Source organism: Leucopleurus acutus (genome assembly GCF_964270905.1).
Source record: "Leucopleurus acutus genome assembly, chromosome: 13".
Taxonomy (NCBI): domain Eukaryota; kingdom Metazoa; phylum Chordata; class Mammalia; order Artiodactyla; family Delphinidae; genus Leucopleurus; species Leucopleurus acutus.
In genome coordinates, this window is record NC_139155.1 from 16,775,274 (window position 1) to 16,802,016 (window position 26,743).

Genomic DNA, 26,743 nt, shown 5'->3' on the forward strand with positions numbered 1-26,743 from the left:
GATACACCACATCAACAAAAGAAAAGACAAAACCCACATGATCGTCTCTATAGATGCAGAAAAAAGTGGGTATAGAGGGCACGTATCTCACCATAATAAAAGCCATTTGTGACAGACCCGCAGCCCACATAATACTGAATGTTGAAAAGCTGAATAAATCTGTGTGGAGCGAAGGCAGGATGTAAAGATAGCCTCCTGGCTCCTCCTGAAGTGGATTGTGACAGTGATTTTACAAAGTTGTATGACACAAACGGCAAGAAGGAAAGAGGTCCAGTTTCCGATTTAAAGAGGTTTCTGAAGTCAAAGAAGGATGATGTGAGATCATTCACACTTTAGTCTCCTTGCTACTCCAAGGGGGGTCCCTGCATCTGCATGGGTTCAGAGCTTGTTAGAAATGCAGCGTCTCAGACCCCACCCCAGACCTACTCACTCCAAGCCAGCACTTTAGCAAGGCCCCTGCGTGATGTGTATGCCCCACGCCCATCCAAGGGGCAAGACATTTACGAAAATACTCTGCTGGATGACGTTCAGTAGAGTAAATTTATTGTTCCGTGCTTGGAGATTGTGAGAGAAGATGGATAATTTAAAGCGATGGGCTAGAAAATTATACTAATTTGAGGATAAGGATACAAAGATTCCGTTAATAAAATTCAATAGAACTAAGGTTTCTAAAAATGGAAATGTGTGAGAAAGTTCTCAGATACAAGGTTATTTTCTCCCATTGTATTAGATTCCTTGGGCTTCCAAAATGAATGATCACAAAACCGGGTAGCTTAATAGAAATGTGTCCTTTCCCAGTTCTGGAGGCTGAAAGTCCAGAGTCAGGCAGCAGGGTCAGTGTCTCCTGGAGGCTCTGAGGGAGAATGTGTCCCCTCCTCTCTCCTACGTTCCAGAGGTCGTTGCCATCCTCAGCGTTCCTTGACTTGTAGATTACGGCTCCCATCTCTGCCTCTGTTGTCACGTGCTATTCTCCCTGTGTGTCTATATCCTCTCCTCTTCTTACACAGACACCAGTAAGATGCCCTTATTGGATTAAGGGCCCGCTCTACTCCAGTATCACCTCATCTTAATGACATCTGCAATGACACTATTTCCAAATAAGGCCACATTCTGAGGTTCTGGGAAGGACATGACTTTTGGGGGAGACACTATTCGACCCAATACATTCATCCAACAGGAACAACAATGGCGAGTGTCTGCAATGGGGACCTTGCTGGAGAGATGTCATGATGCTTCAAATTTGTGGTCCCCTCCAATCCTGAGGGTGGCAGATGGCACACGTGGCATGCAAGGTGGACCACAAGCAGGAGAGCCTGGATTTTTCATTTCTTGGGTGTACGAGCACTTGGTGTAATTGAACTTGTGTCCTTTGGAAAAACTCTGGGTTAACTGATCTAGGAACACAAACGCTGTTGCCCTATTTTCTTCCCAGGCAGCAGCAATGGCTGTGAGTTTGAGAGAATAAGAGGTCAAATAGAAGCTCAGCAGCCCTGGCTGAGACAGAGACCAAATTGAGAAAGGAGAACGATTTTTAATTCTGCAGATGCTAGGTAGCAAAAATAGTCTACACCTGAGATAGCTGGGGAGGGATGTTCCATATTGCCCGGGAGGCCCATTTGAGAGTCCAAAATTAGACGGAGAGAGAAAAGGAAGCTTAGCAGTGTGATCTGGAGATGCCCTGGGCCGAGATGAGGCAACTCGGAGGATGGGGCCGGCATGCGTTCATTTCTTCCCTTGACCTTTATTGAAGAGCCTCCCTAGACAGGTATTCTGGACATAAAGTAGTGTCCTGGGGGAGATCAGTCTGTGCACGGGAAGGCATACCCTGAATTCTGAGAAGTGGGTGTAGTTCTCACAAGGATACAGGGAAGATGCTGGAGAGATTTCTTCTCATGGTGTGAGAGGGGGGAGGCTCCACAGAAATGCACTCGAGCTGGGGCTTGAAGGAAGCCAGGGGCTGAGTCAGGGGCTCCTTGACTGAGCAAAGCTGCCTTCACTCTAGGGCCTTGCCCTATCTGTGTGTGGCCTTCTGTAGTAAAATCGGCCCCAGTCTCTGCTGCCTACTCTGGCTTTCCCGGAGGAGTCTAAAGAAGGTGCTAGATTCCTAGGAAGAGATCTGGGCTCCACCCAGCTGGGCTGCCCAGAAGTCCTGCTCCTTTGTCCCAAACTCAGCCATTCCCGTTTCAGAAGGTGGGAACCATTATGTAAGGGACCATTTGTTACGCAGCATTATACACTTGACCGCCAGGCTGGGCTTAAGAAGCAATTAGCAAATTTTCTGGGAGGTTGCAGTGCAACGAGTGATTCTTCTCTGCTGAGACTAGGTGTTGTCTGAACGTCTACAAGCCTCAAGGCAGCTTTAGACAGATGACCTTGACTAGTTTCCAATGTGCTTCTATAGGGAGGCTGCCTTTGATCATCCTAGTTTGAGAAGCTCAGGAATCGGTGTGAGACAAGTGGGGCCTCCCTGGCAGGAGGATGGGATTAGGCTTTCCATTCCATCTGACAGTCACAGGTCCAAGTGGCCTCACATCCCTCCAGGGCGTGCTCAGGCAACAAGGAAATGCAGGCAGGCTATTTCAGCCATTCTCATGACCTCCTACAGAAGAAGATAGAAATGTAAAGATGACATGATTGGCAGTGGCATTTCTTTCTACCCTGCTAGAGTCAACACCTGTCTTGGGCTGACTTTTTCTTCAACGAGGGAGTTTGGCTTTTAAAAACGGAGTCATTTTTCACAAGAAAATGTACTGTGGGCTCCCAGGGAGAGGGGGAAGAGCCGTTTCCCTTCAAGGAGGAGGAAGAGGCAGGCTGGATTTTAACAAACATGTCAGGATGGAGCTGCTCACTGAGGCTTTGGCTTCAGAGATGAAAGAAATCTTTCAGGCCCTTAACAGCCTAAAACCCAGCTTGGGTTTCCTAGGGAAAAGCGCACAAGTCCCAGTTTATTCAATTCAGGTCTGTTGGCCTTTATGGTTTCTACCAGCAAATGAAGGAGGCCCAATTTCTTGAATCACGTTAGCTACAGATTCAGCGCAATGCCAGCATTGCAGACTTCCTTTTGCCAATTAGCGTTTGGCCCTATTAATCAAATGCAGCAGAACTCACTCACACCCAGCAGGACCAGTTTCCTAGGCAGGCAGGCTGTGTGGTCACATAAGGCCCCACACTCAGATGGGCCTGGGCTTCATTTAATGCATGTTCTGCTGTTGTCATCTTGAAAGTCTTAATAATTATTGCCCAAGGAACCCATGTTTTTGTTTTGCACTGGGCCCTGAAAATTATGTCGATGGTCTCATATGCCATCCACACCCCTGCGTATCCTCTTTACCAGGCAAATCCCATATCCTTCAATCTCAGCTTCAGCGTCCCTTCCACAGGAAGCCCCTACCGGCTGCACCCATTATAACCTTGACAACTGTAACACAGCCTGGCCAGCGTTAATTGAACGTCATCCACTGTACGTCGTGCGCTGATCTAGGTGGTTTGTGTGCATTTCCTCATCGTCACCCTCTCAGCAACCCTTCACCAGCTCTCTTGCTGGATTTTGGAGATTTGGGGGCATGGGGACTTGTCCATTCAGGAGGACACTTACCTCCCATGATCGATCGAGATGTGAAAACACAGCCATTGACGATTTGAATATGAAATGTCCCAACCCGAAGGAACAGCCCCTGAGACCACTCCAGGCAGGTCAGCAGGGTCCCTCCAGGAGCCTACCAGAGACAAAGGCCCAGATTCTTCTCCTGAGGAGAGGATGCACTGTCACAGGAGAGAGCCCTTCTGTAGGAGGGAGACGCAGAGGGCTGCACCCTGGTCTCTTCTCTCACACCCACTTGCTTTGCTGTCTTAGGCTGGCCGCACAGCCTCTCAGCCTAAACTCCTTCAATGATAAGTGGAAGGGTCTAAACTCAACTTCTTCCAGCCCCAAAGTTCTAGATTTCTTTATTCAGAACCTCTGGATGGGATGGGATGGCTTTCAGATCACCAAGAGATCTTCTAATTTTTATGGAGATGGTCCAGCACTAGTCACTATGACTAAAAAAAAAAAAAAGCTATAAAATGCTGACATAGCAGAACTGTCAACCCCTAGAACATTTGTCTGATCATAATCTTTGGTCTTTACTTCATGCCAGTTGGTCTTTGCCTTTACTTCAATCCACAGGTTTTGTTTCTTCTATCAGTAGTTATGTCAACCATTTGGCCATTCTTGCCTAAAGTAGGAATAAATATATTTTCACACACCATTAGTTTCCCCGCTGAAACGTTTCTTTGAATATTGGTGAAGGGTCCTGTTTAAAAAAAAAAAAAATTGTTTCCCTCCACCCAAACCCACAGGTACAAAGGATTTAAAGGCAACTGTTCCATGACCTTCATTGATCAGTTTAAAGCGCTACACCAGTGTAACAAGTATTGTAAAATGCTGGGGCTGAAGTCGCTTCAAAACAGCCAGAAACAGAAGAAGCCAAGCATTGGGAAAAGTAAAATTCAGCCAAACTGCACAACCGTGAGGAAGACGGCATCTGGGACCCCAGCAGGAAAGAAAACCTAACATCTCCTGTTAGCTAACGGTCACCGGCTGGCAGCACACAGCCTTGTGGGTAGAAATTTGAAAACACCCTGGAGGGAACACGTAGCCTGCAGAGAGCTGACAATCCTTATTCCCAGCTGCCTGTGCTCCGAGCTGCTTCCAAAGCCGTCACCTGCTGTCTTCACTGAGATGATTTCGGAGCAGGATTTGTGAGCAGGCTTATGGAGAGACTGAATCCATTGTCAGTCTCAAAGAAGTCCATCTTTGTCTCTACCGTTAGCCTTTGTACCAACCTCACATTATGCGTCTGTTTGTGTATTTGCACGTGGCTGTCTTGTTACGGACTTGGTCCTGAGCAGGGTCTGTCCACAGCCCCAATCTTCCCTACCCCCATTCCTAACCTCAGAATTTCTGGACATCCAGCTACTATATCAACAGGAAACGTGAATTCCGTCATTGGGTCTATCTGTCGCACTAGAGTCGATTATGCTATTGTAGCTGGAGGGGGGCTTCCGAAACGTCAGGCCACTTCCCATCATTACTCACATATCTGGTTAGAATGTTCTGTTTAATTAAATTCATCTTTAGACAAAAAGTGTAAGATGCATGTCTTAGCACAGACACTTTTCTTTAGAATTTGTGCCCTATTTCACATTCCTCCAGGATTAGTAATTTCCTAATACGTCTCCCGGAGCACAGAATATTTGCATCTGTGTTTTTCCCCATTCTTATAAGCACTACTTCCAGTGTGATCCACTTCCTACTTTGCTCTCTAAATCCAAGCTCCCTAAACCTAGGGCTGCCCCACGTAGGATTACTCTGGAAGATGCGTACAAATCCTGGCTGGGACACACAAGCTCACAGGGTCCTGGTCCCATCCACCCATTCCAAAGAGGTCTCCTTCCTACCAGTCTGGGTCCTGCCCAGCTGTGGAGCAGAATGGCCACAGCAGTTCACATTGGGCAAGAGGAAATGCTGTAAGGACAGCTCAGCGACTGTTTCACGCACCCCAAACTATAAGAACATCTCAGGCTCCAACAGTGTGTTGTTATTGTCTAAGTAATAGACTATTTTTTAGAGCAGTTTTACGTGTACCAAAAAATGAGTGGCAAGTACAAAGAGTTCCCATATGGCCCCTTACCGCCATTCCATATGTCCCCCTATTATTCGCATCTGACGTGTGATACATTTCTTATCACTGAGGAGCCAGTATTGACACATTATGATTCATTAAAGTCCACAGTTTACATTTCAGTCCACTCTTTGTGCCCACACTCTCTGGGTTTTGGCACACATACAATGACATGTATCCACCATCACAGCATCACCCACGGTCATCCCCCGTGTTCCACCGATTTCTCCCTCCTTCCCTGGAGACCCAACTCCTGGTAGCCACCGGTTGTTCTACTGCCTCCATAGTTTTGCTTTTTCCCAGAAGGGCACGAAGGAGGAAACCTACAGGATGTAGCCTTTTCAGGTAGCTGGTTGTTTTTAAAGATTCTTCAACTACTCCCTGACCAGGGAGGATTATTAGGCCTCCTCTGAGGGGGCTCCTCAAACTGAAAGTGGACACGAACCTCCTGGGATCTTGTGAAAATGCAGGCTCTGATTCGGTGGGTCGGGGCCTGAGACTCTGCATTTCCATCACGCTCCCAGGGGATCTGCGTGCTGGCCTGGGACCACACTTAGGAGGGGTGTCTAGATCACAGGGAGAAAGGGCCTGAAATGTTGAGGGGAGTGACTAGGCCTAGAGTTCAAACAGCAGTCGGCTGGAGGAGGCATCCAGCTGCTTCAGTTCTGGGAGGGAGCAACTTGGAGACAAAGAAACAGGGCAGCAGCTCTCACAGTACGGGGTGGTCACCGTGCGCAGTCCCTCCGAGGCAGCAGGCTTCCACAGGAGACTCCTGGCTGCTTCCACTTGAGAATACTGCTCTCCACGGGCGTGGGGTTTAGATAAAGAAGAGGACATGATGTGATGTTTGTTTTGAAAAGAGATTTGAAGGAGAAAACTCTTCAGCCACTCACAGCTCATCTTTTCAGAAAATCTGTCATCTCCAGCTTTTCTTCTGAAATGACTCCCCCAGCTACAGATGACAAAATGCTCATTTTTTCTATGAGGCAGCCTGTAGCCTGCTTTCCCTGCAGAGATCCTGCAGAGGTATTTGGCAGTGGAGCTCTAGAAAGTTCCATAAGAACAAAGCGCAGGGCACATTTTGATTGGAATTAGTGTATATACATCAGTGTGGGTGGGACCAAAGACCCTCTCTTTGGTAATAATTTGTAATTATAAAAATATCAACACGGGCTTCCCTGGTTGCGCAGTGGTTGGGAGTCCGCCTGCCGATGTGGGAGTCATGGGTTCGTGCCCCGGTCCGGGAGGATCCCGCGTGCTGCGGAGCAGCTGGGCCCGTGGGCCGTGGCTGCTGGGCCTGTGCGTCCGAAGCCTGTGCTCTGCGGCGGGGGAGGCCGCAGCAGTGAGAGGCCCGCGTACTGTAAAAAAAAAAAACAAAACAAATCAACACAAGTGTTCAAAAAAATTATTGAAAGGTACAAAATGAAAAGTCAAAGTCATCCTGTAACCCTCCTGCCCCCACCCACCCCGAGCTGGCTTTGAATTTGGACTTGGAGAGACAGTGGAAAGGAAAGGATTTTCTCCCGGATTTGGCATTCTGCAGGCAGCCCACAGGGTGGCTTGGACGGAGCTGCCCCTGCCTCCTTTTACAGATGCTTAGCTTATTTTTCAAAGTGCCCTTATTGTTTATAATAATCTGTTTTCATCTGTTTATAAACATTTGGAGGACCAGGGACAAAAGGGGTGCCCGCAGTCGGATTTGTCGCAGCCAGTGCTCCCAGGGATGGCCTTTGTGGGGCTGTCTGGCCATCTGTCCAGCCACCCAAACCTTGACCTTCTGTTCTGAGATGAATGGCAGTTTTCCTCGCACCGTCAACTAACAGGCTGAGTGTGCCGTGAGCTCTTACACCAAAGGAGTTTCTCTGGGGTCTCAGAAACGCCCACACCCGTTGCCATTGTTCTAGCTCACTTTGCACCACATCCAGTTCCTATGGTTTTTCCCATCTGCCTCTGGAAGTGTGAGGTGCTAGGAGGTCTATAAACACAACACTCAGCCCGGGATGGAGCTGGGACAGCCTGGTGGGTCCAGCTGGAGATGTGGTGCCTGATGCCTGCAGGGTTGTCACATGCACGCAAGCACCTCTGTTGCCTAAAGGGCTCACGGCGGAGCTCCGTGAAGGGCAGGTGACACCTCATGAAAATGGGCTGGTGTTTCCAACAGCAGGTTTATCACTAATGAGGAAGGCAGAGATGAGGACTTCTTGCCAGTGGCGTCCTGTTCTGGAGACGTCTGGTTTGGGATCGTGTGACTATTTCACATTATCTTGTTGTATCAGCGCCTCCCCAGCCGTGCTTCTGATAAGCCTCCTAATAGCAAAGGGTTTCAATAGATTCTTATTAAAAAGAGTGCCGAAAGAAGTAACAATGATTTTCTAATTATGCAGTGTTCTTTTTTCTAAATATACATCCTGTTTTGTGTGTGTGTCGGGCATGTGTTCAACTGTTTGCAGATGGGAGGAGCTGGCCTCGGCCCGGTCCTGGCTCTCTTCCTTTGTGTACGCTCTGCTCTGCTGGCCCAGTGTGTGCAAATGTGAACAGGTAGGCATTTCTCCCCCATCTAGATCTGCAGATGCCACTTGGGCTTCAATAGTTCTAAAAAATCAAAGAGACACAAAACCCTCTTCTGCCTTCCAGCAAAGGGTATGTTTTCCAACTCTCTGCTGTAGCAGCTCTGAAATCCTCTGAGAACTGGCTTGTTCTAGACTGTTCTATAAGAGCTGAGAGGCAAGATGGGCTGCCAGGTTCATCTGTGTGGTCATGTGAGCACAGACTTCAACTTGACAGATGCAGTGAACAAATATTTAAACTGCAAATGGTACCACAGGATCAAGAATTTTTAAAATTCTACTTTGTATGAGAGGCCCACATGGACCAAGGTAGAAATCATCTCAGAGGCTTTTTTCAAACATTACATGTCTTCATCAGATACTAAGAAAAACCAGTCTGTCAGCTTCTTAGGGACGCAAACTTTCATTTTAGCACCAGAAGCAATTCTGATGGGATGTCTCACCACCATCTTCCTCTCCAGCCCATCCCTTCCTCTTTCTCTGTCTACCTCTACAAGAATGGTAAGGTAGTGGTTGCTTCCCAGAGTTACGTTGTCCACAATACTTTCTTTGGTGTCTGTATTGGTTTCCTGGGGCCGCTGTGACAAAGTACCACAAACTGTGTGGCTTAAACAACAGAAATGGATTGTCTTATGCTTCTGGAGGCTGGAAGACCCAGCTCGAGGTGTTGGCAGGGCCATGCTCCCTCTCACGGTGATAGAGGAAGCTCTGTTGCAGCCCCTTTCTTAGCTTCTGGTAGTTCCTTGACCTGTGGCAGCATGAGTCCAATCTTCACGTGGAGTTCTCCCCAGGTGCGTGTCTGGGTCCACATTTTCCCTTCTTATTATAAGGACACCAGTCATACTGGATCAGGACCCTTCCTAATGACCTTTGTTTTGACTTGATTACCTCTGTAAAGGCCCTATCTCCAACACAGGTCACATTCTGAGGTCCTTGGGGGTTAGGACTTCACCGTATGAGTTTTTGCAGGGACAATTCAACCCAAATTGTGTCCTTGTCTTTCACACAGGAGAAATGGGACTGTTGCCCCCTTGAGTTGTGCAGCGGGTCAGCTGTGAAAGTGAGGAGTGTCACAGCCAAGCATATTTATACACTGACAATTCCCAAATTATCTCTCTGAACTCCAGACCCATCTATGTCATAGCCTCGTCAACATCTCCATCTGCATCACATCCATTGAACTCTTATCTCTTAAGAGAATCTGATTGCTACAAACCTATTCCAATACCACTTGTTAATAAAGGAGTTGGGAGTGACCTCATCTCTCTGAACCCAACTCCCTCATCTGATAAATTGTCACTGAATCAAACTTGTGTTCTTTCGCCCTCCTGTGGTAAAGCCAATCTACTGACACTGGGTTGTGATAAAGGAAAGTGCAGTGTTTATTGCAGCTGCCAAGCAAGGAGTACAAGCAGCTGATGCTCAAAAGACCTGAACTCCCTGGTGGATTTCAGGGAAAGGTTTTTAAAGACAGATTGAGGGAGAGTCGTGGGGTGCATGCTCAGCTCGTGGACATTTTTCTGATTGGTTGGTGGTGAGGTAATCGAGAGTCAACATCATCAACTTCCTGGTTCCAGCCACTCTGGGTCTATGTGCTCGAGGTCAGCATGCAGTTAATATCCTCCACCTGGTGGGGATTTCAGTGTCTGCAAAACAGCTCAAGGATATGGCTCAGAATATTATGGCCCCTGAAGAGGAACTAAAATTCTTTGTTTTATGACTAAACTCCTATTTTGTCTTGCTTCACTGTTTTCCTTGGTTTCTGCATTTTTCCCTTCTCCGACTAAATTTGCTCTTTGGAACTCAGGGAAAGCTTAGGAGGCTAAGGTCTTTCTATAAACAAGAGGCAGAGAACACAGCAGGGTCCAGCTTGGTTACAAAATGAGTAATGATACCTAACTTGCAAAGATATGAGAATTAATTTTCATATAAAAATAACTGACCAAGGCTGGCTTTCAATAAATATGAATCATCACAGCGTCCAAGCTTTTACAGACTTCTTAGCTTGGAGAAGTTAGTCATCTATAAATATCTATATCTCACTCCTAATAAAGGAGTGCGTTTCACGAATCATTCTGCTATTCGCGAGGGCAAAAATCGTACAATAAAACATCACCTAAAGATGACCTACAACCGTAAATAAACTATATTTTTCCTTATCATTGATATTCAGAAAAGAGGAAAATGAGGAGAAATCATGCCATGCAGTAGATTGATGTAATGCATTTTTTTCAGGCTTCAGTTTTCAAGTCATTTTACAATGTTTGATTGGTCCCAGGCTATACGGTCCCTCTATTAAGGGGGCTGAGCAAATCAAAGTTTTAATAATTTTGCTGCACGTCTCTTAAAAACCCTCCCTTTCAAGCATCAAGGAGCATTTGCTGCCTAAAGACAGTCCAGGAATTGCTGAAGAGCCCAGCTGCATTATCTTCTTGCTGTTTTTAGATAAGCACAGCTTTGATCAGTAGCCCTTCCAACCGCCAGTTCCTCTTTCATCTTCCTTCTTTCTGGAAGAAGTGAATTTTGAGCAGGGCATAAAAAGAAGTGATGGATGGACAAAGAGAAGAAAGGAAGGTAGCCCCATGGGGGAGAATCTCAAGGGCCAGGGTTCAGAAGCAAGCAGAAAAGGAGCACCCCTGGGTGACAATAAGCGAATGTGCCTGAAAACACAGGAGGTTTCCTTTGAATAGGGAGAAAGGAGGAGCAGGCTGGGGGCCTGATGGAGGCAGGGGCTTTGCTGATTGGTCAGAGACCGGCTTGTTTTTGTGGATGTATAAGGCGCTGAAGGCTTAGCACAGACACAGCTTGAGCAGCTAGAATACGGAGAGTATAGTGCTTGCCCAGGAAGGAGTCAGGGGGAGGGGCAGAGAGGAGGGCGCCTTGCCATTGGAGGCATCTCTGTGCCAACAAGCAGGGGAGGGCACCGGGAAACCGGAAAGACATCGCTTCTAAAGGGCTCAGAAGCAAGTCACAGGCAGCCTGGAGGGACCCAGAGAGGGAGGGGGGACACAAGGGCGAGGCAGAAACCAAATTAGGTTGTTCCATTCTAGCATCCGGAAACTTCCTTCTCGAGGCAGCTCTTCCCAGGGCTCTACAGGGCAGGGACCAACCCTGCATACAGGTCATCTCCACCCGGAAGGAGAGCAGGCAGGGTAGCAATTGGCCGAGGTGGGAAAATCCTGGCAGATGAAATTCAACAGAGGCAGCCGCTGTTTGCAGGTAGTCCAGCTGTTTCTCAGAATCAACAGACCACAGAAAAGTTCGCCCTCGATTATTGATTCACTTGGCACTGCTGCAGCTTCCCAGGAGGGGGTCCTGTTTTGTCTTTATGTCTGTATTTACACATCTTGCTAACAGTGCCTTGTGATACAGTCTTGAAGATCGATAGGGTCTTTGCTATTGTTTCCAGGTCTGTGTTACAGGAAACCAATAAATCAAACCCCTCACTGCAGCAGAAGGAGGGTTTAAATTAGATGTGGTCCTGCAGCCATGAGTCATCTTCCTTCAGCCTCCCTCCCAATGATGAGCTTGAGATAAGGAAGAAAAACCACCTCTACCCCAGAGGATGTAGTGAACCAAATGGGATGGTACTCTGCTTTCCTGCGCTCTGCCCTCACCATTTCGCCTCTAGAGTTCCAATCCCCTGGACAGTCATTTTAAGCACTAAAGCCCTCGCTTATCTGAGCCCTAGCAACCTCCAGGAAGAATATCAAAGCAAAGAAGGGATGTGCAGAAGAGGCCCCCAGACCATCTTGGTTGCCCCCTGCCCCCATTTTGCTGGGGTCCCGCTGTCACTACCCTCATGCTGGCTTTCAGTGCCTCTGGTCTCAGTGCCTCGGGCATGTTTACTGTCTTTGAGACAGAGACACCTCACTGGGTGGGTCTCTCCACTAGTCAACATTGAACTTTCCAGGGTGCTTACAAGATGTTTCACCAAATAACTTTAGTCTGTTCTATCTTTATCCTTTTATCTGTATTGCATAACAGCTTAAAAGAATCGCCACAGTTCGTATAACTACATGCATATATTTACACCATTTACGGATACACAGTAAATACTCTAGGGTGTCCCCCCGCCCCCTCAAGCTCCTCTTAGAAAGGACCGCGCCTGGGTGCCCTCAGAGTACCTCCCCATCAGGAGCCCGAGTCTCTGCTTCCACAGCTGCGTGGCCTCCGCTCAGTTACTCTGGGAAATGGGCAGGGAACCTTGGCAGGACATGAATCTCGCAGCACAGATATTTGACAGAGTATGTTCGTGAACAAGCGCCTTGAAGCCATTCTGCCAGAGCCTGGCCAGCAGCTCTCCTCACAAGAGTTTCTCTGGTCCACGACGCGGTGTGCGTGGCTCAGCGCAGAGCTCTTCACTGCCTGGAGGAAAATGGCCTCCGTGGAGCAGCCACTAGGGGGGGCCCAAGAGCCTCGGCGGAGCCGGCTGGTTCTTCACACGGTTTCAGAACGTGGCAGAAGGCAGATCCTTCGGAGATGCAAAGAGAACATCCCAGTGGAACCAGCTGAGGACTAAGAACACAGGCATCGATCACAAGATATCGGAGAGCAGAGGTGCCCCCACAGGAGGGCCTGAAACACAGACTAGAGAGCTTGGCGTATATTTAGGCAGATGGACTGTTGTTGCTTAAAATCAGAGCCCCTCAGCCTCCTGGGGGTCGGGGACCCTCGCGAGCATTGGATGACAGTTCTGGACCCTCACCCTAGAAAAGTGCATCTATGTGTAAAATGTCATTGTCAGTTTCAGGAGGTTGAAGGATAACCCTGATTCCATCCCTGGACCTGGGATTTAATGCATCCATCCTTAGGGCAAGAGAAATGGCAACATCTCAGGCTGGCATCTGGCATGAGATATCCACAGAGCAGGTGTTCAGATGATTAAAGGCAAGGTGTTTGTCAGGAAAAGAGGCCAGTGGATGACAGAGACAGGCAGCCGCATAATTGTAACAGGACGATGTTGGTCAAAATGAAATATTGATTAGCAATTATATGGTCCAATAAATGGGGACATGTCCCTGGAGACATGCATGCAATTCTTGGCTTTACCAATCATTTATGTATCCAACAAATATTTATCACAAACCCACCATGTGTGAGCTGGGGATATAGCAGGGTCCCTATCCTCACGTGCCTGACACAGTGTGGACACGGTGTGGACACAGAAAATAAACAAGTGATGTCAGGTGAAGAGTGCTACAATGAGGGGGAAGGTTTCACTGAAAGGACAACTTTGAATATATACAAGAATAACCTGAAGGAGTGAAGTATGCATATGTCTGGGAGAAAGTTTCTGGATAGAGGGAACAGCAAGTGCAAAGGTCCTGGGGCAGGAGCACACTTGGCATGTTTGAGGATCAGCACGCTGACGGGCGTGGCAAGGATGAGCAAGGGGAGGGGCAGTAGGAGACGAGGTCTGTCTGAGAGGGAGGTATGGGATCCTTGGGTTTTGTTCCCAGTGTGATGAGAAGCCACTGAAGGATCTTGAACAGGGAAGTAACAGGATCTAATTTAGCTTTTCTAAAATGAATCGGCCCCCAGTGGAGAAAGTGAATAGGCATGGTCGGCACTCTCATGGGAGTAACAATCAGTCATATTCTCCTGTTTTATCAGGTAAATTATCCACTCTTCCTTGATCTTGAGGTGGGGTCAGCAAACTTTTTCTGTAAATGGCCAGATAGTAAATATTTTAGGCTTTGTGGACCGTATGGCCTCTGTCATAACTACTCCACTCTGCCTCTGGAGCTTGAAAGCAGCCTTCCACAGTATGTACATGAATGAAACTGGCTGTGTTCCAGGTGACCAGCCATCCCAACTTGCCTGGGACATAGGGGTTTTCCAGGATCTAAGAGTGTCAGTGCTCAGCTGAGATAGTGTGGGCAAATGGGGATGGTTGATGAATTCCAAGAAAACTTTGTTTATGGACACTGAAATTTGAATTTCATATATATCTCACATGTCATGAAATAATCTTCTTTTGATTTTCCCCCCAATAATTTAAAAATACAAAAACCATGCTTAGTTCACACAAAAACAGGTGGCAGTCTGGATTTGACCCACAGGCTGTAAGTTGTCAACCCCTGGTCTTGAGGACCCATCAGTGAAAGTCATGGCTACTCATGCTTTCCCTCCTCCTATGTTTCCCCTCCATCCTGATGCCAGCCCCTGCCCACCTCTCTAGCCTCATCCCCTGCAGGTCACCATGTTCCTGCCATACTAGCTGGGTCTGGGTTCTGTGGCTGTTCCAGACTCCACCCACTTGAAGACTTGACACATGCTGTCCCTTTATCCTGAGAATTCTTCCCCTGCCTTTTCACCTGGAGAATGGATAGCTCCTACTCAGAGCGAAGGTTACATATTGCTCTCTGCGTTAGACTTTCTCATACACGCCCTTTGTTTTTTCTGCCCCAAAGGTTGACCAGCAGCCTATGTCCTGGCTTGGAGTGAAGGCTGCCCCAATGGTAATATAACCAGTTCTCTGGCTCAGGGATTCAAACTGGAGACACAGGGAGGGAGAAGTCACTTGATAGCACATGAGGAAACTGCAAAGACACCCCAAGGAGGCAGACAAGCAGAGGCCATGAAGTAGCAGGGCCATGAGAGCCCAGTGTTCGTAGAGCATGAGTCAGCAGTAGTTCCAGGTGAGCAGGGGCTGTAGGCAAGGATGGAGGCAGATAAGGCAGCAGGAAGAGCAGAAAGATGGAGCAGATGAATCACCATCACGGTTGAGACTTGATCTATTTCTACAGTCTGGGGAGCGGCCAGACATCCCAGACTCCGGCGTACTCATGAATCCTGACTGTCCACTCAACACAAGGCCTTGCCTTATGACTGTTTGGGGGCTCCCGTGTGATTCCCGTCTCCTTCCTGCCATGAGGCCCCTTCCGAAAAAACCTTCCCCAGCTCAGTGCCTTGCACAAAGTAGGTACTTGAGAAATATGCAAGGATTTGTAAGATGTGAAATTTGTAAGAATGAGTCACTTGAGATGATCTAAGAAAAAACTGCTTATTGCAATCAAAATTTCCTAACACACTACCTACATTTTGGGGTTGTGATGTGTAGCCACTTTCTTGGGGATGAATACAGGGCCCTTTCCATGCCTTATGCAGCCCAGCACATCACTCACTGTAATTGCTGAGCAAAGGATCCCATCTGAGAGCCTGAGCTCATGCAGAGACATAGGAGGGACCAGAAAAGTCTCAGGTACGGGTTGTTAGGGTGCAGGGAGAGGGACCGTAAACACCATAGCCACACATCCAAAGGGTGGACGAGAAGGTCTCGCTTCTTTGTATCCAGCCACTATCGAGAGCCACGTGGGAAACCAGACAGGACGTGCTGCCCGGAAGACGGGCAGCCTTAAGAAATGAGAAGGACTTTAATTAGGTCTCGACTGGGCTAAATGTGCCAGAAAAGTGAAAAGGAAGAGACTTTCTCCAGGTGGAGCAAGACTGGTTCTTGTCTGGCATATTTAATGGGTCAACAGACACTCAACAGAACAAGTTATTCCACTCCTCTCCCCCTCCCCCTCAGGCCTTTGAAAACTTACTTTATCAAAATTAAAGCTAGATTCTGCTGTCGGTGGAAGCTCTTAATGAATGAATTTGGAATACTCAGATAATGCCCTTGAAATCCTTTCAAACCACTGCAGTTGTGATATGCAGGGGCACATCCTACCTCTAGGGGGCAGTATCCCAAGAAGAGAGGGGCCCCGGGCTGAGAGCCCTGGGCACAGGCGGATGCTCACTTGAGCACTTTAGTTGAGATCATAGCACTGGCTTTTCCCTGGTTCCAGAAAGAAAGAAAAAGTCCCAGTTGAATAAGATGTAAAAGGCATTTTACCTGGCTTTTTGGAGAGATTAAAATTCTTCACATACACATGCACTACACACACTCACACAAGCACACGTGCGCACTCAACACAACCCGCCTCTCCCCCAGTCACCTGCCAGATAGCACGATGTGCTTCTTTTGCTTAAAAGGTGATCTTTTCTCTGTAGCTGTGTGGCTGTTATTTTTTTATACACTTATTTTTCAAATAAACTCAAACTTCTAAATTATCTCAGAACGGTTAAAGACACTCGGCTGTATTTTTGAGAGGGGAACTCCCCACCAGATACACTCCAGGTTCGTAGTTCCATTGCTCTCTGGAGGGAATTGCTGGGGAATGCTTTGGAAACTCGAAGGTAACTCAACCTCTATCGAGGTGAAAACATCTACTCTTCACTTGCCAAGGTCACGACTGAATTTCTCTTTAATTGGGTGGCTGCCTGAAGGCCCAGCGTGCTGTCTCTTATTCTTATTCATGCCTTTCTGTCACACCACAGATGGCGTTTCTTCCTTCCCGCCCCCGTGTTATCCGGTATCTACTTCAAAGAATCTGCAGCTCAGCTCTTCTCTTATTCATTTGCCTGCATCCTCACTAGACTGCATATTCTATACACTGTACTCTGGGGAGAATATCTTATTTTTGAATTCTCAGTGAGTAGCTTAACACCTGACACATAGTAGGAACACATGGTTGAATGTCGGTTGAATGAATGTCTTCCTCATCTTGGTGTATCCTATGCACAGTGTTTAAATATTCTCAGTACGTGATAAATTTGCATCACGTAAACCATTTCTGTGGAACACATATGGTGGCCTGCTTTCTAAATCAGGTTATCTTATGACCAGACCCTTTGGAATGAATCTTCGTTAGCCAACTACATTTTGGTGAACTTGTATGTGGCTTGAAACCCTTCCTTTTCCTTCGGAAAGCTTGGAAGGAAGCTTGAATATTAAAGAAAGTTGATGTCCCCACAGGCCCTGGGGACTCCGTCTACCTCCCCACAGGCCCTGGGGGCTCCTGCCATGGCTTTGCACCCAACAGCTTCCTTGAGCTGCACCAAGGGAGGGGAAACAGAGGGGCAGTAAGGCATCCAACTGGTGGCTCTGGGGTTGGCTTTTCATGATAGGGAAAGAGGCAGGAAGGGAGGAAATGGCCTAATGACGGGGTGCTGTGACGTGAACCCATCCTGCACTGTGAAAGAACCAGTTCACAGCTTCCCTAGCGCCTGTGAGAAAGAAAAATTCTTCACGCACATACCTGAAAAGCATTCTAATCCAGCCCCTAACTCCTCCTAAGGCCCCTCCACAGATCCCACGCTGCTCATGAAGCCAGCAAGTGGCACAGTAAAAGCTACGAGATCTTCCCGTTACAGCTTTGCCCCCAAATTCAACAGAGCGCCCTCTATCTACAACCTGTTGGCAACTGAATCATCAAAATAAACGAGAGCGATTATTTTCCCAACAGTAATAAAAAAATTACTCAAAGATTCAGTGTTTCTTCATCTGAAAAGAAATAAAGGGCATAATTAAAGTCTGTGGGCACCCTGACTATGGCTCTATGATGCCATCTACTACCCCGAGGCTTCAATGTCTTTGATTAGGTGACTATCCAACTCCTGGACTGAGAGCAACTTGGGGAAGGGACCTGGTCTCCTCCTTTGTGTCCCCAGAGCCCAGGACAATACCAGACACAAAGTCATCACACAACCCACATCTGTCCAGTGGATGGTGGATGACGCAGGGAAAGGAGAGCATGTAATCACGGACCCATCCACCGAAGTCTAGAATACCGAATTAGGGAGTGTCCCCTTGAAACCGGAAGGAGACACTTCTCAGATGAACAAAAGGGCAGGGGACTTTACGGGGCATCTAGTCACTCAGCCAGCAAGCACTGTTTGACTTCCTTTTGTGCCCACCCTTTGCGGTGACACTCAAGAGACCACCACCAGGATGAAGTGGCGAGGCCTGGGTCCACCTTGGGTGCAGACTGATGGGACAGCCTTGGGCATGTTCCTCAACCTTTTTGGGCTTCAGTTTCCTCATCGGAACAAAGAGGAAACTGGTTTCCAGTTCTAACAATCTATTGTCTTCTGATTCAAGGAAGTATACAAAGAAGAAAACACAGATTTAAGAAGCATCCAGGAAAAAGGTGTAGACTAGCCATGTACATATGAAGCCGCTATGCTGTTTCACAGAACCTCCTTTGGGGATGGATGGAACACTGGACAGGCCCTGAGTGACAACTGTCACATTCAAGGTACACGCTGTTCTAAGGTGAAAGGATTCACAGGTCCTCACTGGCATGGGTCACAAAGTAAGGCCTGTCTCGAGCGGAAGAAAACATCTTAACGTGGCTGCCTGGGTTCTCTGTTGCCTCCCAGATTGCATGTGATTTTAACAACACTTCCTAGTGAACGCTTTCATCTTGCAAACCACATTCGGCGTCAGTAAGTGTCCCCAGGAATGCTTATTGCAGACAACCAGCAGTAATACTCCCAGGGGGAGTTGGAGAGATGCAGGCTGGGCTAGCGAGGGATGCTGTGATCAGAGATCGGAGCGGTGGGACTGGTAGACACGGCTTCACAGTGTGTGTTCCTTACATGTAGATCTGCAGAAAGAACGGGTCCCTAACCCTGAATGCAGCACGGACCCAGGCAGGAATCGTAATAAGCTGTTATGTGAGTCAACCTAGTAGAAAAGATACAGAATGCCCTTTTTTTTGGCTCCCTGCTTAACTCCATCTGAGCAAAATCTCAGGGTGAGTGGGAGGGAGGAGGAATGCGTGAGGCCATCCTTGAGTTGTCGCTGAGCCTGGGAATGATTCAGAGCCTGTGGCTCTGCGTCAGCCGACGCTGCAGCAGTTGGCTGGGTCACTGAGTTGGCTGGTCCGTGTCCTCGTAGTTTGGCCACTCCCTTCTTGATTCCAAGCTACTGCTTAGATGTTCCTTCCCTTCCCTTCTCTTTCACTTCACCGTTACAGAGTTTCACAGTATTTGGCTTTCCCTGCATTAAGAGTACTCTCAGGGAAATATTATCCTATGACTCATCCCTCTCCTATTCTACACGCTTCCCTCAGAATCCCTTGACAAAGCAGATGGGGGCCTGAAGATATTGATCCAATACTCGTAGGATTAACCCAGTTTCTACACAGCCTCAGTCGTGAAGCGTGAGGTTCTGTGGAATAACCGGGCCAGGGAAGGACCCAGGTAAAGGATAGAACCTTAGATTTAGGAGACCCACGTTCAGCTGTGGTTGGCATGACCAGACCACTCTTAGTCTGCTGTCTGTGGAAGGAGCCCCGACCCGGGCATCTCTGCCCTGCCTTTTCTGGGTCAAGTGAAACAGTGTGCCTGGGGGTGATTTGTGTAACAGTAGAACCCTCTATCAACTCTCCTTCCATTAGCATGCACTCCAGAAAAACACAAGAAAGGAATGTCAGTGGATTAATTATTTCAGGGGCATCTGGGTCTCCTCTCGAGCGTGGGTGATGCCAGGAGGGAGGACATGGGAGGGGAAGGAGGCGCAGGCCAGGCAGGAATGGCCCTCTTCTTCTCCAGATGGAAGCTTCTCAGGACCTTTACCGTGTATCATAGGCATGTGGACTGCACTCACGTGGTCTTTTCCAGCAAGGGACTTGGAATTATTTTGCAAAGTTTTGCTCGTTTGATTCCCTAATAAATGTAACTGGAACAATCAGAATGGTGCCAGGCAGAGTGTGAGCCAGTGAACGCCCATTCCTGGAGATATCAGCCATGCTTAACGCAAAAGTATCCCCAGTGCCTAGGGCAGCACCTGGCACATGGTAGCCCCTCGACACACAACTTATTTGATAAATGAAGGGTTGAATGAACTGGCCTCTGATGGTCCCTCCAATCCTTTCATTTTGATTAAACATATACTAGTTCATTTAGCCAAGTCACGGGAGAGAAGTTTTAGCCCAGCATAAACAGAACCTACTTCTTACTTTAAACACCTCTCAGAGAAAGAATGTGTTTCAAACCAGACCACCCGGCTGGTCCAAGTGTCCCAGAAGCTACATTGGGTTTAAAATGTTTGGATTTGCTATGACAGCCCACACACAGTTCATGTATAATTTCCTGATGGAAATTCATCGAAACATAAGGAAGAAGGACCTTGTATACAAATTCAGTAATCAGCCTGGTAATTGATTAAAATCAGTAGAAATCAAACATGTTCTAGAATTTCTGAAAGGTCAGTTAGGCCACGTATAAGTTTATTAAGAAGTTGTCTTTTTATGATGACAAGTAGAAGACCCCCACAACTTAATTTTTTACCTATAAGCATGGGTTTTACGAAACCTAGATATACACCGGTTTTAGTTTTCCATAAGCATGGGTTGAACAACTACCACATGCCTAGCATTGTGTTGGGCGCTCTGGGGGACGCTGCAATCTTTTTATTGACTCAGGAAGACAAGAAAAGTCATCATCAGCTAAATTATTTAACAACAGCATATGAGAGGCAACATTCAGATGACATATTGGTTATGAGCACAAAAGGACCAGAATTTCCTCAGTAATTACACAGGCCTGGGAGCACTGCTATAAGATGAACCTTCTTGCCCCTACCAAACAGATGTCAAGGCATTTAGTGAGCGGAAGGATGGCCTAACAGTAGCTATTTAGTGTGATAATGGCGTTTGATGGTTTGGACACAAACACCATTGTCACACTCCACAGCTCTGTTAAGGAAAATCGGTAGCCGTGAAAGTGTTAATTTCACCTGCACATTCCACCATAGCCACTGAGCATCACCAGAGAGCCTCGCCAGCTCCACAGAGAGACCTGAGCAAAGAAAAGAGGGATAACGGGTCGGAGCATCTTGAGCAATGGAAAGAAACAAAGATGTCGGACTTCTGTGCTGTGGAACAGACAGGCTAATAAAGGGACCCACTGCCTTGTGGTCTGCTACCACCCACAATGTCCTCCCAGCAACAGGAAGGAAGACTTCCTCTAGAAATGAAGGAGAAATCTGTTTGCGTCAATTTTCTAAAAGGGCTAAGAGGGGCTTCCCTGGTGGCACAGTGGTTGGGAGTCCGCCTGCCGATGCAGGGGACACGGGTTCGTGCCCCGGTCCGGGAAGATCCCACATGCCGCGGAGCGGCTGGGCCCGTGAGCCATGGCCGCTGAGCCTGCGCGTCCGGAGCCTGTGCTCTGCAGCGGGAGAGGCCGCAGCAGTGAGAGGCCCGCGTACCGCAAAAACAAACAAACAAACAAACAAACAAACAAATAAATAAATAAATGGGCTAAGAGAGAAAGAATCCCCAGAGGGAATCAATTTTAGGAAACAAATACTTAGTGGAAGCCCACATTATAAACCGTAATAACATGACTGGATTCATTGATCCTCGCTGACTCTCTCCTCACGATCTATCCCAACCCATCATCAGTAACTGTGGTCGGTTCTGCAGTCTAAGAACAATTCTTTTGCATGGGAACCTACCATTTAGACGAGCTGTAATCCACTCTCAGTAACAGCTGTTGGATACAGAGGCATCCAACGGGGCTCAGATGTCACATCTTACTCACCGCAGTGGTTTCCCACTGCAGTAGCGGGTGATAGATGAGAGGAGGGAAGGACAGGAGGAAAATGGAGAGAGGGGAACCATTCCATTTTTTTGTTAATAATACTCTTTTTCTAGCAAAAGGGAGCCTCCTGTGCATAAATCCCTTCTGGTTTACTTGATTTCTTGTTTAAAAAAAAAAAAAAGGTTTCTGACTGATGTATGATCTCCTGCCCACAGTGGAGCATGAGAGCAAATAAAGCACTTTATCTCAGCCTTTCTTTTCCCCAAAATGCTGGAAATGGAGAGGGATGGAGGCCAGTTTACTCTTTCCCCAAGATAACTGAGTTGTTAACCAGAGCATTGCTTCGGCCGTAAAATGGGCCCATTCTTAACTTGAAAATGAATCCTTCTGCCTTTTTTTTTCAGTAAAAATGTCCCTTATTCACACGCAGACCGTGAAACAACCCTCTTCAACCTGGACCGTGCGGTTGAGAGCGCACCACGGAAGCCACTCAGCTTCCGCGGGGTTGGAGTGTTGACCCCGCCTCTTTTTTTCTCTCCGGTTTTATCGAGATATCTAGCATATTCATTTTAGGTGTAAAACATCAGACTTTTTTTGTTTTTTCTTTTCTTTTTCACTGTGTTGATTGCTCATCTTCCTACGAAGAGACTGACCTCCTTTGGTTCCTGTCTGTGACCCTGGCTCGCCTTTTCAGGGTGCAAGGTGGCAGGAAAGCGCTACCTGTCTCACTCTTAGACCTGCTGTCTTCAGGGGGAATTTTCCCCTGGGCATCTGGCAAGACTCACACCGAATACCAGCTCTAGAGTTCCGGCTGGCCCCCTTTGCTACCGCAAACCCCTGGCACGCTGGGTGCAGCCGCAGGGGACACACTCGTGTGATTAACCATCCCTGGTTCTTCCCTTCCCTACAGCGCCTCCTAACAACTTAGCCGGGCTCATCTGCTTTGTCTTTGCCCGAGGGACTAGAACAGAAAGCCCCCGTTCTTGGTCACTCTTGGGATGTTCTGACCATGGCGAGAGGCTCCAGAAATCTCTTAACTCAGTTGGAAAGAATCATCGGGAGGTGATCCATTCACTAGTGACAAAGGTCCTGGTAGGACACGCTTGGAGAGCTCTCCATCGGTCACGCTCCTGGGGTCATTTCACTTCAGAAGCTCATAGCAATGTCTGAGCCCTCCTGCACTTCTCCGTGTGGGCCTTGTATGCCTTGAAAGCCTGAAGCTTTCATTAACCTGCAAAAGACAGAAAAGGGAAGGAAGAGTAAACAGGGGAAAGAAGAAAAGAGAGGAGGTAGTTAATGTGTTAATGGTAAATCTTTACCAAAATCCTCCTCCAAATAAACCTCTATTTCTTTGGTCCGGGATATTCATGGCAAGGAAAAGGTCCTTGAATTTGTAGAAAAGATTTTCTTTTCTACCCATTTGTAGAAAGGTTTACCTATAAGGTTGTCCAGAGAGGCATCGTTTATAACAGTAAAAATTGCAAACAACTTAAATGTCCAATTATAGGGGAAGTGTGGTATATTTATAGTCCCCCCTAGTCATTTAAGGTGATGTTGTAGAAAAGTGGTTATTGACTTGGAAAGAGATTCAAGAGGTGTTATCGAATGAAGAAGTAGTTTACAAAACTATATCCACAGTATGAGCCCCCTTCTGTGAAAAAAGGCACACATGCCTATAGGGCAAAAACATCAACTATTAACCATGGAATTATGGCTTTGTTTTTTCCTTTTGCTTCTCTGCATTTATTCATTCTATAATTAATGTAATAGTTTTGTAATGAGAAAAATAATTAGAATGTAAACATTTTTAAGAAGTTTTATTTAGTGTGGATTTCCTAATAAAAATTCCTTTTTGCAAAACATTCTTCTGAAACTGGGAGGTTAGAATTTACCCTCTTCCTACTCTGCTTGTCAACAAGTTTGAAAAGTTAGCGCTGGGCTGAGAGATGGGCCACAGGCTAATCTCCTAGCAAATTATTAGCAAAATGCTTTATTAGGCAGTACAATTATTTTATGGTATTATGGCATCAATCAGACACATTTATTGAGTGCCTATTGTGTTCCTGGATTGGGAACAATTTAAAAATATAACAGCCATCATCTTTTCTTACTTCTTTGGTGGTTTCTGCAGGAGCGGTTGAATTCTGTCAACCTGCAAAGCAGTTTAAATGGGCAAGCAGGATGTTTTCATTTTTTTCAAATGCCATCCAATAATATGTCACTAATAAAAAAAAATTGGAAGTGGTTAATGCCAGGATCTACTTGGATATAGTTTAAAAACTTTAAATAGTCACTTCTCATTCTGCAGGTTTAAAACAATCTTTCATATTTTCAGATTTAACAACTGAACTTAAATAGCTCTAGCTAATAAAAAAAAACTCAAAAAGTTTATAAGCTGGTTGGGAAATAATTACACCTGTTATTTCCTGTGAAAAACTTAATCCTTAAAGACAAAGAGGTTGGAAATTAATTCAGGGTGATGTGTCCAAATGCCAGCAGTTTTCCACAGCTGGAAAAGGCCTTGGGGGATCGTGTTTAATTTCTCTCCTCTGATCTCAGCTACACAAATCTCCCACTGTCTCTCTTTGAGCCTTACTTCCTGAGAGAGGTTGAGTACCAGGCATTCCTAAATGGCTCTTTATTAAAATGAAACTTCTGTGCAGTGTCCCAGGCTCCCTTCCCTCACCTTCCCAACCCGGACAGAATCTCTAGACATTTCTAGCTCCTGTGGTCAATTCAGATTGCAGTTTTCCCATTGAGTTCATGGGTATGAAAAACAGGCAAGGCTGGATTTACTCTTTTTAAAGTTGGGCGTTTCTTTTCATAAATGGGGAGGGGGCAGGAAGGGGGAGTTCACTGAGAAGAAAGCCTTTACAAAGCCCAATCCTCTAGCGAATTCACCAACCTGTAAGTATTCTGCGTGCATCACACCTCCCTGTCAGATGTCTGAGATTCACAAGCACCAGGAATATCACAGAACTCCCTATGCTTTCTCAGGTCAGATATGGGCACGAGCGGCCTGTCTTTGCTTTCACATTTTATTTCCCAGGGTCTGGGAACATTCTAGGGCCAACTCCAGAGGGCTGAGAAAAGAGTGCCTTGAGGACCGTGAAGTGTCACTTTGCTGCAAACCTAACCCTTCAGCACCTAAGAAAGATTCTTAAAAAGCAAATGATAAACGGAGATGCTTTTTTTTAAATTCCAAATCCACATTTCCTGTCATTTCAAATAGATGTGTTAAAGACGTCAATTTGATTCTTTTAGACTATTATAGTCTAGAAGACAAAAGAAGTCAGTTGCATATGCCTGAGTCTTGTCATTTTGAAAGCACATGGAAATTTTAAAATAGAATGTTCTTTTCCATAGGGAGCAAGGAAGCATTTCTTTTCTCATTGAAATCCATCTAGAGGGGAAATCAGGAAAGTTTATGCATGTGTCCATTATGCGCGTTATCGCCAACCAGAGGTGAGAGGGGATCACTGAGCAAATTCTCAGCCAAGTTGAGGTCTTCATAGACTTTTCAAAGAGAACTGCTGAGGCCTGGGGGTTCCTAGGAACCTGTTTCATTTCTATGCAGGTGTCCAGCTATTTCCAGTGCTGTCCAGGGAACAATACCAGTTGGACAGAGGAAGAGCTCCAATGTTGGAGTTTTAGAAGTTGAGAAACAAAATGTAGGGAGCCCTGCGGTTGTGCTTGCCCTGAAACAGGGGGAAGGGAAGGGCTTCTGGGCAAACAAACCTCCTAATTCCAGGTATCCTACGGGTGGAATCTTGTTTGAAGGCCTTGCTGTTATTGTTAATCAGACCATCATAAAACAGGAAATGGCTTCATATACGGCCACTCCAAGGCCATGCTACCTCCAGGCCCTAGACTCCTCCCCGCTCCTTCACCGTCTCCTTTCCCTCCACTTGGGGGGAGAAGCATCTTTAGGAGAGTCTCCAGTTTTCTTAGGCTCTCTGAAGATGCAGAATAATCGTGGCAGACAGATTCCATTGTGGTGTGTGTAACATGTCACATTGCTTAGGTGCTGTAGGGTGTTTGTAAACACCTGGGTGGCAGCTCACCCTCACTTCTCAAAGTCAGCAGCCCCCCAGAGGCACAGCCTAAATCACACAGGGGAGTTGGAAGATACTGGAATGTGTGTGGGGAGGCACCTACCTTCCAGTCACCTCATGTCTTCTCCGGGCCCAGGGCCCCTTCTCTGCCAGTGGGATGGCGCCTTCTGTTCTCCCCTCTCCTGGCTGTATGGGGGTGGCCATGGGCGCCAGCCCTGAGCTTCTGTGGGGTTTAGGCCTTTCCCTGCTCCCTTTATGGGATCCAGGGTTTTAAAGTAAACAGTTCTTTCTCTTTCTGATAAGTCACATTAAAGTATCGATTTGGAGGGAGGGAGGGCACGACCTTAGCCCTTAGTCATCGTCACCTTTGGTCAAGCTCACTAAGCAGGACTGGAAGGCCTGCGTCCCCCTCCTGTGGCCGAAATGGAGGCCCTGCCCCTGCTGAGCACAAGTATTTCCCTCAGAAACCCAGGATTAAACCCGTTTAACTCCTTCCTCACAGGAAGACCGCAGTTTATTACACTGTCACCTCCTCAGATTTCTAGATCCAGAAAAGTCACCTGATCATAGGAACCTATTAAATATATCCTTGGCTCATCCTACTTCAAGCTCTCGACCAATATTTGGAAGCCAATCTCACGCTCCTCTTGAACCAATCGTTTCTGACGTAGTTACAATCTACTTACTTGTTCACGCCAACAATGATTTATTAAGCCCCTCCTTACCTGTTCAGCTCTGGTATCACAATGGTGAGCGAGACAAATGGAGTTTACATTCTGGTTAAAAAAAAAAAGACAGATAAAAGAGAGAGCCATACAAAGGCAATAACAACCACCACCACTGGAGGCTGCCCCTGGCCCTAAACTAGTCTGTCAGCTGCTATTATCTTTAATGTTTCTGATCATTTCTTTTCCTCCTCAGGCCACTTTGCTGTTTTGCCTTCTTACGCTTTGAAAAGAAGCTATTTGTTATCCTCTCTAGTAAGAACCAGTCCTCACTTCAGATCGCATTTATCCTGGTCGAAGCTCATGACCCTCTGGGGAGAAGAGGCAGCCTTAACTAGTGGGTATGTTGCCAT

General features: G+C 47.0%; 1 protein-coding gene and 1 long non-coding RNA gene across 2 annotated transcripts in view; one reads left to right on the plus strand and one right to left on the minus strand.

The window, feature by feature from the left end:
* ALPK2 (alpha kinase 2) overlaps nucleotides 1-4,552 on the plus strand; it is a gene marked incomplete at both ends in the record, with an annotated part of 115,820 nt that extends 111,268 nt beyond the window's left edge. The window contains 1 exon segment of the mRNA XM_082853600.1: nucleotides 4,339-4,552. Within this exon segment, the coding sequence (XP_082709726.1) occupies nucleotides 4,339-4,552 (214 nt within the window).
* A 13,657-nt stretch (nucleotides 4,553-18,209) lies between these two features.
* LOC309970911 lies at nucleotides 18,210-26,380 on the minus strand. The gene is made up of 3 exons (XR_014326711.1): nucleotides 25,769-26,380; nucleotides 21,525-22,841; nucleotides 18,210-20,866 (listed from the first exon to the last, which is right to left on the minus strand). It is a non-coding gene; the product is annotated as an uncharacterized lncRNA (long non-coding RNA).
* Between the last annotated feature and the right edge of the window lie 363 nt (nucleotides 26,381-26,743).